The sequence below is a fragment of the Bombus fervidus genome, unplaced genomic scaffold (assembly GCF_041682495.2).
Source record: "Bombus fervidus isolate BK054 unplaced genomic scaffold, iyBomFerv1 scaffold0102, whole genome shotgun sequence".
In the NCBI taxonomy this organism is placed as follows: domain Eukaryota; kingdom Metazoa; phylum Arthropoda; class Insecta; order Hymenoptera; family Apidae; genus Bombus; species Bombus fervidus.
This window is the reverse complement of record NW_027212664.1, coordinates 14,798-30,131: the sequence shown is the minus strand read 5'-3', so window position 1 is coordinate 30,131 and position 15,334 is coordinate 14,798. Positions and strand designations below refer to the sequence as shown.

General features: G+C 29.6%; 4 protein-coding genes across 4 annotated transcripts; all 4 read right to left on the bottom strand.

The window, feature by feature from the left end:
* Nucleotides 1–127: 127 nt before the first annotated feature.
* LOC139997531 (large ribosomal subunit protein eL18-like) lies at nucleotides 128–1,441 on the bottom strand. The gene is made up of 3 exons (XM_072021678.1): nucleotides 1,196–1,441; nucleotides 458–664; nucleotides 128–346 (listed from the first exon to the last, which is right to left on the bottom strand). Exons 2-3 carry the CDS (start codon nucleotides 596–598, stop codon nucleotides 128–130), a joined length of 360 nt encoding a protein of 119 aa, XP_071877779.1. The 5' UTR covers nucleotides 599–664; nucleotides 1,196–1,441.
* Nucleotides 1,442–4,133: 2,692 nt separating this feature from the next.
* Nucleotides 4,134–5,447, bottom strand: LOC139997532 (large ribosomal subunit protein eL18-like). Its single transcript, XM_072021679.1, has 3 exons — nucleotides 5,202–5,447; nucleotides 4,464–4,670; nucleotides 4,134–4,352 (listed from the first exon to the last, which is right to left on the bottom strand). Exons 2-3 carry the CDS (start codon nucleotides 4,602–4,604, stop codon nucleotides 4,134–4,136), a joined length of 360 nt encoding a protein of 119 aa, XP_071877780.1. The 5' UTR covers nucleotides 4,605–4,670; nucleotides 5,202–5,447.
* Nucleotides 5,448–8,139: 2,692 nt separating this feature from the next.
* LOC139997533 (large ribosomal subunit protein eL18-like) lies at nucleotides 8,140–9,453 on the bottom strand. Its single transcript, XM_072021680.1, has 3 exons — nucleotides 9,208–9,453; nucleotides 8,470–8,676; nucleotides 8,140–8,358 (listed from the first exon to the last, which is right to left on the bottom strand). Exons 2-3 carry the CDS (start codon nucleotides 8,608–8,610, stop codon nucleotides 8,140–8,142), a joined length of 360 nt encoding a protein of 119 aa, XP_071877781.1. The 5' UTR covers nucleotides 8,611–8,676; nucleotides 9,208–9,453.
* Nucleotides 9,454–12,145: 2,692 nt separating this feature from the next.
* LOC139997530 (large ribosomal subunit protein eL18-like) lies at nucleotides 12,146–13,459 on the bottom strand. The gene is made up of 3 exons (XM_072021677.1): nucleotides 13,214–13,459; nucleotides 12,476–12,682; nucleotides 12,146–12,364 (listed from the first exon to the last, which is right to left on the bottom strand). Exons 2-3 carry the CDS (start codon nucleotides 12,614–12,616, stop codon nucleotides 12,146–12,148), a joined length of 360 nt encoding a protein of 119 aa, XP_071877778.1. The 5' UTR covers nucleotides 12,617–12,682; nucleotides 13,214–13,459.
* Nucleotides 13,460–15,334: the final 1,875 nt, after the last annotated feature.

Genomic DNA, 15,334 nt, shown 5'->3' with positions numbered 1-15,334 from the left:
TTCCATCCATTTCCTTATCTGAATCAGCTGATTATTGTTTTCGTATTTTCAACGAATCTGCCCGTTAAACAAAATTTATTTTTTATAACCGCAGCTACGCCTACGTAGCTCTTGCTCTTTCAAACTTTCAACCCTTAGAGCGTACCAATGGTTTTGTATGGGAATGTGGTACGCCAGGTGCAGGTCCGAAGTGTTTAGCTGCTTCACGAGCTTTCCGACGACCTTGCACAAAAACAGTTTGTTTTCCGGTAGGTGTACGTAATGCTAATTTATCGAATGTGATTACTTCACCTCCAGCTTTTAATATACGTGCTCTAGCTCTTTCAGTAACACGTAGAGCACATACCTATAAAAAATTATGAAATTATACATTAATAATTTTTCCAACCAAATACAAAATAACATTTTATTTATACAAACTCAAAATTAAATTCTGATAATTATTTCTATTGCTTACTATAAGTCTAGGAATTTCAAAAATCCTAGCATCATCTGTCACTGTACCAACAATTACTGCAATTGCATGTCTTCGTTCAGGTTTCTTCATAAACCTGACAATACGTGCAAGAGATATGGGAGGACGGTGTATTTTACTCATAAAAAGTCTCTTAAGAACAATCTTATTAAACTTAGAATTTGTACGTCTTGCTAGGAAACGGTAAAGCTATAACAAAAATAAAACCATATACTTCTATATTTTTATTGTATAAAAAAATACTTTGATAAAAAATCACAATAATGTTTTACCAGTTTCATTGCGAAATTATAAAAAAAAAAAAAAAAAAATACAAATTTTGCATTAAAACGCAATAATGTATCATTTCCTAATAAGAAATATAAACTTTTATAAACTTTCTGAGTAGCATTGTGTCAGCTAATATAATCGTCTTCTACATAAAGAAAAAACACGGAATAGGAAAGTTGACTAAATTTTTCTAGCGAACGTTCAAATTGGATCAGACCATAATACAAACCACTGACACGGAGTGCGGTTCGCAAAAGAAATTTATCTGTTTCAAAACTCACGTGTTTATGACAACAATATAGTATTACATCAATTGTAATACGCAATTAATTTTCAACACAAGTTACAAGAGTAGCGTTAGTTTGTAAATAAAATACAAAATACAACTGGTACAAAATTAAAGAGGTAATAAGAAATATATATATTTAGAAATGCATGTAAAACACTTACTTTGACGAGAAGTCGTAAGTAGACATCTTGCGACTTAGGTTCTGTGCGCCGAACTTTCCTATCGTGTTTGTGGTTTATATCGATACCCTGTAAAGAAAATAATTTTTGTTAACTTACTTTAATATTTTTCAAATTTAACAAAGAATTTTATTTATATCGATTAACACAAATAAATCAAAACTCTATTGATTTTATAAATATAACAACGCCACTGCGCCACCCTACCATGTTGATACACCGGAAAAGAAACAGACGAGCTTATAGACAGATCAGATAGACCCGTGGAAACGGATGTCCAAGGGGGCGCTGTTAGACAATGGAAAATTGGCACGATGAATACTATGTAAAAACTATGGAGTGAACAACTTAATGTACAAATTTATATTAATTTTTCATCCAAATGAAAGTGGAAATAAACTAATTTAAAATAAATAAAGAAATAATGATCTGTTTGTGTGTACGTGCAGGGTAATCGTTATAGTAATATATCTGTATCCTTTTTATGAGAGATTTTGCGAAACCTTTTCGAGCCTTCTTTGCCGTTTCTTTAGCTATTCTAGTTTCTTCAATAATTTTTAATCGTTTTATTTCTTCTGGACTTCTTTCCGATACACCTAAAGAAAACCTACACGTGTGCGTTTATTTTAATAACTTCTATTTCAACAATGCTAATTTTTAATGGCTATTTGTTTTACTAAAAATTATGTATCTTACATACTCATGTTCCTCGTTATTTTGTACTCGTTGCAATTCCATTGTTAATACTTTTAATAATTGTGGGCAGTCAGCATCAAATATAAGATTTACCATTCGACCATTCTAGTAGGATTGCTTCTATTGTAGCTTTAAAATTTATGTTAATTATATATTAAACTTACGTGTATGAACATCCATGTTGGTTCACTTTTCCCTTGAAAACGTTCTAAGTTCGTGATATAATCGCACATTGCCTATATTTATAGCAATACACATTAATTATTTACTCAACATCTATAATTATTTACAATTATAAAATTAGCATGGCGTAACTCAACGTATCTCCTCCAATTTCCATTTTGATTTTTTTAAGGGTGCTTACCATCCCTGTGCAGGGTCCACTCCATTCTGAATATATATGTCGACCACTGAAACGTTCGGATTGTTTAATTTTTAATTGCTTATAACTTTTACGTTTAATAATTTTTGAAAAAAAGAGAATACGTATCTGAAATTTTTGCTTCCTAAATTCATCTACATAATCAGTGAAAAATGAAATATGTTCCATTAAAAAATGTATACATTTATATCTTTGTCCCTCTCAAATTTATGTTTTGTCATAATTATATACCATGTAAAATGTTCGTGTCTATAAGTTTTACTTCTATTTGCTAGATAATGACACAATTATGAAGTAACACGCAATATAGACATGCTAAAATTGCTCATATTGAGGTTGTCTGATAGAGGAACGAGTGGATGAATTTGTAATAGAAAATATATTGAAATAAGTATAGGTATAGGTATAAGTACAGGTATAGCGTATACTGATCCAGATCCTCACTCTTGCAGTGTTACAATACAATAGAAGAAGCTATGATAGTATATATTTATAGCAAAAAGGACATTATCATTAGCCTTGTAGCTCTAGCCGAAGGTTACAAGAAACAACAACAGAAATCTACTTCTAGCTCTTCTGTTTCTAGACCTTGTAAGCCAAAACAAAATTTATATTCAAGGGCACAATAACATGGACCTCTCCTTATTTCGAATTTTTTGTTTCACTAAATTCTATTCATAACAGCGATCTCCAGGTCACGGATATACAAAAGAAGAAGTGTAGAGTTTTTCTTGAAGTAATTACCTCAACAGCTTAATTAAAATTAGTGATATTAGTGATATATTAGTGATAATATAGAATAAAATAAAATGTATAGAAAAAAATATTTTTATTCATTTTTTGAAAATTATAGGCTTGATTAAATATAAAGTTTAAATTTGCTATTGTAACTCCTTAAATAAAATATCAATTATTATGTATGCATATTGTGGACATACCGATTCAATTTAAATAGTATTGTACTCCTAGGTGGCGTTAGCACCAAGTGATGGAATTTTATAAAAACACCGCTCTTGTAAAGTAATTTTTATGATAAAACACTAATGAATGCATCAGTCTCCACGTAGAGAATAATGCATCGATTGATATAATATACATACATATGTATATATTCATAATTTCTTTCAATGGTAGCTTATGTTACACAAAATATATAACTTTATATTATATTCCTCACTAACATCATGGCATTTTGTTGCGTTATATTAAATATTTAATCAGCACTTTGAAACATGATAATAAAACGTGGTAAAGATGATAATTTCATTTTATAATATTAAGATATTTTAGCAGCATAACATTTCAGGTTGTACAATACAAACTTGTGCAGTGCTACCACTATAATAATAAATAAAATTATTTACGTTTTACATTAATGTATATTTTATTTATTTGTTAGAATAGTTCTTTTAATTTTTTCAACATTCTTAAGTTAATCTTTATAACTTATATTTTTTCTTGCATTCTAGAATTGAGAAAGATGTTATGAAAAATTCTGTTATTTATAATCAATGTAGAGCCATGTAGTTTTAGCTTAAATAGTTTTTCCATTAAAACAAAAGATATGATTAACACGCAATCATCCATTTACATACTTTGCATATACATTTACCGTTAACAATACAGATGAAATGAAATTTGAACATCGATTACGCCATCTAGATGTATTTTAGATACGAGTATTAGAGTTCGCTTTTCTCTTATTCTCCCCTCCTTTCCATCCATTTCCTTATCTGAATCAGCTGATTATTGTTTTCGTATTTTCAACGAATCTGCCCGTTAAACAAAATTTATTTTTTATAACCGCAGCTACGCCTACGTAGCTCTTGCTCTTTCAAACTTTCAACCCTTAGAGCGTACCAATGGTTTTGTATGGGAATGTGGTACGCCAGGTGCAGGTCCGAAGTGTTTAGCTGCTTCACGAGCTTTCCGACGACCTTGCACAAAAACAGTTTGTTTTCCGGTAGGTGTACGTAATGCTAATTTATCGAATGTGATTACTTCACCTCCAGCTTTTAATATACGTGCTCTAGCTCTTTCAGTAACACGTAGAGCACATACCTATAAAAAATTATGAAATTATACATTAATAATTTTTCCAACCAAATACAAAATAACATTTTATTTATACAAACTCAAAATTAAATTCTGATAATTATTTCTATTGCTTACTATAAGTCTAGGAATTTCAAAAATCCTAGCATCATCTGTCACTGTACCAACAATTACTGCAATTGCATGTCTTCGTTCAGGTTTCTTCATAAACCTGACAATACGTGCAAGAGATATGGGAGGACGGTGTATTTTACTCATAAAAAGTCTCTTAAGAACAATCTTATTAAACTTAGAATTTGTACGTCTTGCTAGGAAACGGTAAAGCTATAACAAAAATAAAACCATATACTTCTATATTTTTATTGTATAAAAAAATACTTTGATAAAAAATCACAATAATGTTTTACCAGTTTCATTGCGAAATTATAAAAAAAAAAAAAAAAAAATACAAATTTTGCATTAAAACGCAATAATGTATCATTTCCTAATAAGAAATATAAACTTTTATAAACTTTCTGAGTAGCATTGTGTCAGCTAATATAATCGTCTTCTACATAAAGAAAAAACACGGAATAGGAAAGTTGACTAAATTTTTCTAGCGAACGTTCAAATTGGATCAGACCATAATACAAACCACTGACACGGAGTGCGGTTCGCAAAAGAAATTTATCTGTTTCAAAACTCACGTGTTTATGACAACAATATAGTATTACATCAATTGTAATACGCAATTAATTTTCAACACAAGTTACAAGAGTAGCGTTAGTTTGTAAATAAAATACAAAATACAACTGGTACAAAATTAAAGAGGTAATAAGAAATATATATATTTAGAAATGCATGTAAAACACTTACTTTGACGAGAAGTCGTAAGTAGACATCTTGCGACTTAGGTTCTGTGCGCCGAACTTTCCTATCGTGTTTGTGGTTTATATCGATACCCTGTAAAGAAAATAATTTTTGTTAACTTACTTTAATATTTTTCAAATTTAACAAAGAATTTTATTTATATCGATTAACACAAATAAATCAAAACTCTATTGATTTTATAAATATAACAACGCCACTGCGCCACCCTACCATGTTGATACACCGGAAAAGAAACAGACGAGCTTATAGACAGATCAGATAGACCCGTGGAAACGGATGTCCAAGGGGGCGCTGTTAGACAATGGAAAATTGGCACGATGAATACTATGTAAAAACTATGGAGTGAACAACTTAATGTACAAATTTATATTAATTTTTCATCCAAATGAAAGTGGAAATAAACTAATTTAAAATAAATAAAGAAATAATGATCTGTTTGTGTGTACGTGCAGGGTAATCGTTATAGTAATATATCTGTATCCTTTTTATGAGAGATTTTGCGAAACCTTTTCGAGCCTTCTTTGCCGTTTCTTTAGCTATTCTAGTTTCTTCAATAATTTTTAATCGTTTTATTTCTTCTGGACTTCTTTCCGATACACCTAAAGAAAACCTACACGTGTGCGTTTATTTTAATAACTTCTATTTCAACAATGCTAATTTTTAATGGCTATTTGTTTTACTAAAAATTATGTATCTTACATACTCATGTTCCTCGTTATTTTGTACTCGTTGCAATTCCATTGTTAATACTTTTAATAATTGTGGGCAGTCAGCATCAAATATAAGATTTACCATTCGACCATTCTAGTAGGATTGCTTCTATTGTAGCTTTAAAATTTATGTTAATTATATATTAAACTTACGTGTATGAACATCCATGTTGGTTCACTTTTCCCTTGAAAACGTTCTAAGTTCGTGATATAATCGCACATTGCCTATATTTATAGCAATACACATTAATTATTTACTCAACATCTATAATTATTTACAATTATAAAATTAGCATGGCGTAACTCAACGTATCTCCTCCAATTTCCATTTTGATTTTTTTAAGGGTGCTTACCATCCCTGTGCAGGGTCCACTCCATTCTGAATATATATGTCGACCACTGAAACGTTCGGATTGTTTAATTTTTAATTGCTTATAACTTTTACGTTTAATAATTTTTGAAAAAAAGAGAATACGTATCTGAAATTTTTGCTTCCTAAATTCATCTACATAATCAGTGAAAAATGAAATATGTTCCATTAAAAAATGTATACATTTATATCTTTGTCCCTCTCAAATTTATGTTTTGTCATAATTATATACCATGTAAAATGTTCGTGTCTATAAGTTTTACTTCTATTTGCTAGATAATGACACAATTATGAAGTAACACGCAATATAGACATGCTAAAATTGCTCATATTGAGGTTGTCTGATAGAGGAACGAGTGGATGAATTTGTAATAGAAAATATATTGAAATAAGTATAGGTATAGGTATAAGTACAGGTATAGCGTATACTGATCCAGATCCTCACTCTTGCAGTGTTACAATACAATAGAAGAAGCTATGATAGTATATATTTATAGCAAAAAGGACATTATCATTAGCCTTGTAGCTCTAGCCGAAGGTTACAAGAAACAACAACAGAAATCTACTTCTAGCTCTTCTGTTTCTAGACCTTGTAAGCCAAAACAAAATTTATATTCAAGGGCACAATAACATGGACCTCTCCTTATTTCGAATTTTTTGTTTCACTAAATTCTATTCATAACAGCGATCTCCAGGTCACGGATATACAAAAGAAGAAGTGTAGAGTTTTTCTTGAAGTAATTACCTCAACAGCTTAATTAAAATTAGTGATATTAGTGATATATTAGTGATAATATAGAATAAAATAAAATGTATAGAAAAAAATATTTTTATTCATTTTTTGAAAATTATAGGCTTGATTAAATATAAAGTTTAAATTTGCTATTGTAACTCCTTAAATAAAATATCAATTATTATGTATGCATATTGTGGACATACCGATTCAATTTAAATAGTATTGTACTCCTAGGTGGCGTTAGCACCAAGTGATGGAATTTTATAAAAACACCGCTCTTGTAAAGTAATTTTTATGATAAAACACTAATGAATGCATCAGTCTCCACGTAGAGAATAATGCATCGATTGATATAATATACATACATATGTATATATTCATAATTTCTTTCAATGGTAGCTTATGTTACACAAAATATATAACTTTATATTATATTCCTCACTAACATCATGGCATTTTGTTGCGTTATATTAAATATTTAATCAGCACTTTGAAACATGATAATAAAACGTGGTAAAGATGATAATTTCATTTTATAATATTAAGATATTTTAGCAGCATAACATTTCAGGTTGTACAATACAAACTTGTGCAGTGCTACCACTATAATAATAAATAAAATTATTTACGTTTTACATTAATGTATATTTTATTTATTTGTTAGAATAGTTCTTTTAATTTTTTCAACATTCTTAAGTTAATCTTTATAACTTATATTTTTTCTTGCATTCTAGAATTGAGAAAGATGTTATGAAAAATTCTGTTATTTATAATCAATGTAGAGCCATGTAGTTTTAGCTTAAATAGTTTTTCCATTAAAACAAAAGATATGATTAACACGCAATCATCCATTTACATACTTTGCATATACATTTACCGTTAACAATACAGATGAAATGAAATTTGAACATCGATTACGCCATCTAGATGTATTTTAGATACGAGTATTAGAGTTCGCTTTTCTCTTATTCTCCCCTCCTTTCCATCCATTTCCTTATCTGAATCAGCTGATTATTGTTTTCGTATTTTCAACGAATCTGCCCGTTAAACAAAATTTATTTTTTATAACCGCAGCTACGCCTACGTAGCTCTTGCTCTTTCAAACTTTCAACCCTTAGAGCGTACCAATGGTTTTGTATGGGAATGTGGTACGCCAGGTGCAGGTCCGAAGTGTTTAGCTGCTTCACGAGCTTTCCGACGACCTTGCACAAAAACAGTTTGTTTTCCGGTAGGTGTACGTAATGCTAATTTATCGAATGTGATTACTTCACCTCCAGCTTTTAATATACGTGCTCTAGCTCTTTCAGTAACACGTAGAGCACATACCTATAAAAAATTATGAAATTATACATTAATAATTTTTCCAACCAAATACAAAATAACATTTTATTTATACAAACTCAAAATTAAATTCTGATAATTATTTCTATTGCTTACTATAAGTCTAGGAATTTCAAAAATCCTAGCATCATCTGTCACTGTACCAACAATTACTGCAATTGCATGTCTTCGTTCAGGTTTCTTCATAAACCTGACAATACGTGCAAGAGATATGGGAGGACGGTGTATTTTACTCATAAAAAGTCTCTTAAGAACAATCTTATTAAACTTAGAATTTGTACGTCTTGCTAGGAAACGGTAAAGCTATAACAAAAATAAAACCATATACTTCTATATTTTTATTGTATAAAAAAATACTTTGATAAAAAATCACAATAATGTTTTACCAGTTTCATTGCGAAATTATAAAAAAAAAAAAAAAAAAATACAAATTTTGCATTAAAACGCAATAATGTATCATTTCCTAATAAGAAATATAAACTTTTATAAACTTTCTGAGTAGCATTGTGTCAGCTAATATAATCGTCTTCTACATAAAGAAAAAACACGGAATAGGAAAGTTGACTAAATTTTTCTAGCGAACGTTCAAATTGGATCAGACCATAATACAAACCACTGACACGGAGTGCGGTTCGCAAAAGAAATTTATCTGTTTCAAAACTCACGTGTTTATGACAACAATATAGTATTACATCAATTGTAATACGCAATTAATTTTCAACACAAGTTACAAGAGTAGCGTTAGTTTGTAAATAAAATACAAAATACAACTGGTACAAAATTAAAGAGGTAATAAGAAATATATATATTTAGAAATGCATGTAAAACACTTACTTTGACGAGAAGTCGTAAGTAGACATCTTGCGACTTAGGTTCTGTGCGCCGAACTTTCCTATCGTGTTTGTGGTTTATATCGATACCCTGTAAAGAAAATAATTTTTGTTAACTTACTTTAATATTTTTCAAATTTAACAAAGAATTTTATTTATATCGATTAACACAAATAAATCAAAACTCTATTGATTTTATAAATATAACAACGCCACTGCGCCACCCTACCATGTTGATACACCGGAAAAGAAACAGACGAGCTTATAGACAGATCAGATAGACCCGTGGAAACGGATGTCCAAGGGGGCGCTGTTAGACAATGGAAAATTGGCACGATGAATACTATGTAAAAACTATGGAGTGAACAACTTAATGTACAAATTTATATTAATTTTTCATCCAAATGAAAGTGGAAATAAACTAATTTAAAATAAATAAAGAAATAATGATCTGTTTGTGTGTACGTGCAGGGTAATCGTTATAGTAATATATCTGTATCCTTTTTATGAGAGATTTTGCGAAACCTTTTCGAGCCTTCTTTGCCGTTTCTTTAGCTATTCTAGTTTCTTCAATAATTTTTAATCGTTTTATTTCTTCTGGACTTCTTTCCGATACACCTAAAGAAAACCTACACGTGTGCGTTTATTTTAATAACTTCTATTTCAACAATGCTAATTTTTAATGGCTATTTGTTTTACTAAAAATTATGTATCTTACATACTCATGTTCCTCGTTATTTTGTACTCGTTGCAATTCCATTGTTAATACTTTTAATAATTGTGGGCAGTCAGCATCAAATATAAGATTTACCATTCGACCATTCTAGTAGGATTGCTTCTATTGTAGCTTTAAAATTTATGTTAATTATATATTAAACTTACGTGTATGAACATCCATGTTGGTTCACTTTTCCCTTGAAAACGTTCTAAGTTCGTGATATAATCGCACATTGCCTATATTTATAGCAATACACATTAATTATTTACTCAACATCTATAATTATTTACAATTATAAAATTAGCATGGCGTAACTCAACGTATCTCCTCCAATTTCCATTTTGATTTTTTTAAGGGTGCTTACCATCCCTGTGCAGGGTCCACTCCATTCTGAATATATATGTCGACCACTGAAACGTTCGGATTGTTTAATTTTTAATTGCTTATAACTTTTACGTTTAATAATTTTTGAAAAAAAGAGAATACGTATCTGAAATTTTTGCTTCCTAAATTCATCTACATAATCAGTGAAAAATGAAATATGTTCCATTAAAAAATGTATACATTTATATCTTTGTCCCTCTCAAATTTATGTTTTGTCATAATTATATACCATGTAAAATGTTCGTGTCTATAAGTTTTACTTCTATTTGCTAGATAATGACACAATTATGAAGTAACACGCAATATAGACATGCTAAAATTGCTCATATTGAGGTTGTCTGATAGAGGAACGAGTGGATGAATTTGTAATAGAAAATATATTGAAATAAGTATAGGTATAGGTATAAGTACAGGTATAGCGTATACTGATCCAGATCCTCACTCTTGCAGTGTTACAATACAATAGAAGAAGCTATGATAGTATATATTTATAGCAAAAAGGACATTATCATTAGCCTTGTAGCTCTAGCCGAAGGTTACAAGAAACAACAACAGAAATCTACTTCTAGCTCTTCTGTTTCTAGACCTTGTAAGCCAAAACAAAATTTATATTCAAGGGCACAATAACATGGACCTCTCCTTATTTCGAATTTTTTGTTTCACTAAATTCTATTCATAACAGCGATCTCCAGGTCACGGATATACAAAAGAAGAAGTGTAGAGTTTTTCTTGAAGTAATTACCTCAACAGCTTAATTAAAATTAGTGATATTAGTGATATATTAGTGATAATATAGAATAAAATAAAATGTATAGAAAAAAATATTTTTATTCATTTTTTGAAAATTATAGGCTTGATTAAATATAAAGTTTAAATTTGCTATTGTAACTCCTTAAATAAAATATCAATTATTATGTATGCATATTGTGGACATACCGATTCAATTTAAATAGTATTGTACTCCTAGGTGGCGTTAGCACCAAGTGATGGAATTTTATAAAAACACCGCTCTTGTAAAGTAATTTTTATGATAAAACACTAATGAATGCATCAGTCTCCACGTAGAGAATAATGCATCGATTGATATAATATACATACATATGTATATATTCATAATTTCTTTCAATGGTAGCTTATGTTACACAAAATATATAACTTTATATTATATTCCTCACTAACATCATGGCATTTTGTTGCGTTATATTAAATATTTAATCAGCACTTTGAAACATGATAATAAAACGTGGTAAAGATGATAATTTCATTTTATAATATTAAGATATTTTAGCAGCATAACATTTCAGGTTGTACAATACAAACTTGTGCAGTGCTACCACTATAATAATAAATAAAATTATTTACGTTTTACATTAATGTATATTTTATTTATTTGTTAGAATAGTTCTTTTAATTTTTTCAACATTCTTAAGTTAATCTTTATAACTTATATTTTTTCTTGCATTCTAGAATTGAGAAAGATGTTATGAAAAATTCTGTTATTTATAATCAATGTAGAGCCATGTAGTTTTAGCTTAAATAGTTTTTCCATTAAAACAAAAGATATGATTAACACGCAATCATCCATTTACATACTTTGCATATACATTTACCGTTAACAATACAGATGAAATGAAATTTGAACATCGATTACGCCATCTAGATGTATTTTAGATACGAGTATTAGAGTTCGCTTTTCTCTTATTCTCCCCTCCTTTCCATCCATTTCCTTATCTGAATCAGCTGATTATTGTTTTCGTATTTTCAACGAATCTGCCCGTTAAACAAAATTTATTTTTTATAACCGCAGCTACGCCTACGTAGCTCTTGCTCTTTCAAACTTTCAACCCTTAGAGCGTACCAATGGTTTTGTATGGGAATGTGGTACGCCAGGTGCAGGTCCGAAGTGTTTAGCTGCTTCACGAGCTTTCCGACGACCTTGCACAAAAACAGTTTGTTTTCCGGTAGGTGTACGTAATGCTAATTTATCGAATGTGATTACTTCACCTCCAGCTTTTAATATACGTGCTCTAGCTCTTTCAGTAACACGTAGAGCACATACCTATAAAAAATTATGAAATTATACATTAATAATTTTTCCAACCAAATACAAAATAACATTTTATTTATACAAACTCAAAATTAAATTCTGATAATTATTTCTATTGCTTACTATAAGTCTAGGAATTTCAAAAATCCTAGCATCATCTGTCACTGTACCAACAATTACTGCAATTGCATGTCTTCGTTCAGGTTTCTTCATAAACCTGACAATACGTGCAAGAGATATGGGAGGACGGTGTATTTTACTCATAAAAAGTCTCTTAAGAACAATCTTATTAAACTTAGAATTTGTACGTCTTGCTAGGAAACGGTAAAGCTATAACAAAAATAAAACCATATACTTCTATATTTTTATTGTATAAAAAAATACTTTGATAAAAAATCACAATAATGTTTTACCAGTTTCATTGCGAAATTATAAAAAAAAAAAAAAAAAAATACAAATTTTGCATTAAAACGCAATAATGTATCATTTCCTAATAAGAAATATAAACTTTTATAAACTTTCTGAGTAGCATTGTGTCAGCTAATATAATCGTCTTCTACATAAAGAAAAAACACGGAATAGGAAAGTTGACTAAATTTTTCTAGCGAACGTTCAAATTGGATCAGACCATAATACAAACCACTGACACGGAGTGCGGTTCGCAAAAGAAATTTATCTGTTTCAAAACTCACGTGTTTATGACAACAATATAGTATTACATCAATTGTAATACGCAATTAATTTTCAACACAAGTTACAAGAGTAGCGTTAGTTTGTAAATAAAATACAAAATACAACTGGTATAAAATTAAAGAGGTAATAAGAAATATATATATTTAGAAATGCATGTAAAACACTTACTTTGACGAGAAGTCGTAAGTAGACATCTTGCGACTTAGGTTCTGTGCGCCGAACTTTCCTATCGTGTTTGTGGTTTATATCGATACCCTGTAAAGAAAATAATTTTTGTTAACTTACTTTAATATTTTTCAAATTTAACAAAGAATTTTATTTATATCGATTAACACAAATAAATCAAAACTCTATTGATTTTATAAATATAACAACGCCACTGCGCCACCCTACCATGTTGATACACCGGAAAAGAAACAGACGAGCTTATAGACAGATCAGATAGACCCGTGGAAACGGATGTCCAAGGGGGCGCTGTTAGACAATGGAAAATTGGCACGATGAATACTATGTAAAAACTATGGAGTGAACAACTTAATGTACAAATTTATATTAATTTTTCATCCAAATGAAAGTGGAAATAAACTAATTTAAAATAAATAAAGAAATAATGATCTGTTTGTGTGTACGTGCAGGGTAATCGTTATAGTAATATATCTGTATCCTTTTTATGAGAGATTTTGCGAAACCTTTTCGAGCCTTCTTTGCCGTTTCTTTAGCTATTCTAGTTTCTTCAATAATTTTTAATCGTTTTATTTCTTCTGGACTTCTTTCCGATACACCTAAAGAAAACCTACACGTGTGCGTTTATTTTAATAACTTCTATTTCAACAATGCTAATTTTTAATGGCTATTTGTTTTACTAAAAATTATGTATCTTACATACTCATGTTCCTCGTTATTTTGTACTCGTTGCAATTCCATTGTTAATACTTTTAATAATTGTGGGCAGTCAGCATCAAATATAAGATTTACCATTCGACCATTCTAGTAGGATTGCTTCTATTGTAGCTTTAAAATTTATGTTAATTATATATTAAACTTACGTGTATGAACATCCATGTTGGTTCACTTTTCCCTTGAAAACGTTCTAAGTTCGTGATATAATCGCACATTGCCTATATTTATAGCAATACACATTAATTATTTACTCAACATCTATAATTATTTACAATTATAAAATTAGCATGGCGTAACTCAACGTATCTCCTCCAATTTCCATTTTGATTTTTTTAAGGGTGCTTACCATCCCTGTGCAGGGTCCACTCCATTCTGAATATATATGTCGACCACTGAAACGTTCGGATTGTTTAATTTTTAATTGCTTATAACTTTTACGTTTAATAATTTTTGAAAAAAAGAGAATACGTATCTGAAATTTTTGCTTCCTAAATTCATCTACATAATCAGTGAAAAATGAAATATGTTCCATTAAAAAATGTATACATTTATATCTTTGTCCCTCTCAAATTTATGTTTTGTCATAATTATATACCATGTAAAATGTTCGTGTCTATAAGTTTTACTTCTATTTGCTAGATAATGACACAATTATGAAGTAACACGCAATATAGACATGCTAAAATTGCTCATATTGAGGTTGTCTGATAGAGGAACGAGTGGATGAATTTGTAATAGAAAATATATTGAAATAAGTATAGGTATAGGTATAAGTACAGGTATAGCGTATACTGATCCAGATCCTCACTCTTGCAGTGTTACAATACAATAGAAGAAGCTATGATAGTATATATTTATAGCAAAAAGGACATTATCATTAGCCTTGTAGCTCTAGCCGAAGGTTACAAGAAACAACAACAGAAATCTACTTCTAGCTCTTCTGTTTCTAGACCTTGTAAGCCAAAACAAAATTTATATTCAAGGGCACAATAACATGGACCTCTCCTTATTTCGAATTTTTTGTTTCACTAAATTCTATTCATAACAGCGATCTCCAGGTCACGGATATACAAAAGAAGAAGTGTAGAGTTTTTCTTGAAGTAATTACCTCAACAGCTTAATTAAAATTAGTGATATTAGTGATATATTAGTGATAATATAGAATAAAATAAAATGTATAGAAAAAAATATTTTTATTCATTTTTTGAAAATTATAGGCTTGATTAAATATAAAGTTTAAATTTGCTATTGTAACTCCTTAAATAAAATATCAATTATTATGTATGCATATTGTGGACATACCGATTCAATTTAAATAGTATTGTACTCCTAGGTGGCGTTAGCACCAAGTGATGGAATTTTATAAAAACACCGCTCTTGTAAAGTAAT

Excerpts from the sequence above, each read along its gene's own strand:
- LOC139997531 (XM_072021678.1), bottom strand. The coding sequence starts at position 598 with ATGAGTAAAATACACCGTCCTCCCATATCTCTTGCACGTATTGTCAGG. Across the intron at positions 347-457 it reads TTGAAATTCCTAGACTTATA|GTATGTGCTCTACGTGTTAC; the intron begins GTAAGCAATAGA and ends AATTTTTTATAG.
- LOC139997532 (XM_072021679.1), bottom strand. The coding sequence starts at position 4,604 with ATGAGTAAAATACACCGTCCTCCCATATCTCTTGCACGTATTGTCAGG. Across the intron at positions 4,353-4,463 it reads TTGAAATTCCTAGACTTATA|GTATGTGCTCTACGTGTTAC; the intron begins GTAAGCAATAGA and ends AATTTTTTATAG.
- LOC139997533 (XM_072021680.1), bottom strand. The coding sequence starts at position 8,610 with ATGAGTAAAATACACCGTCCTCCCATATCTCTTGCACGTATTGTCAGG. Across the intron at positions 8,359-8,469 it reads TTGAAATTCCTAGACTTATA|GTATGTGCTCTACGTGTTAC; the intron begins GTAAGCAATAGA and ends AATTTTTTATAG.
- LOC139997530 (XM_072021677.1), bottom strand. The coding sequence starts at position 12,616 with ATGAGTAAAATACACCGTCCTCCCATATCTCTTGCACGTATTGTCAGG. Across the intron at positions 12,365-12,475 it reads TTGAAATTCCTAGACTTATA|GTATGTGCTCTACGTGTTAC; the intron begins GTAAGCAATAGA and ends AATTTTTTATAG.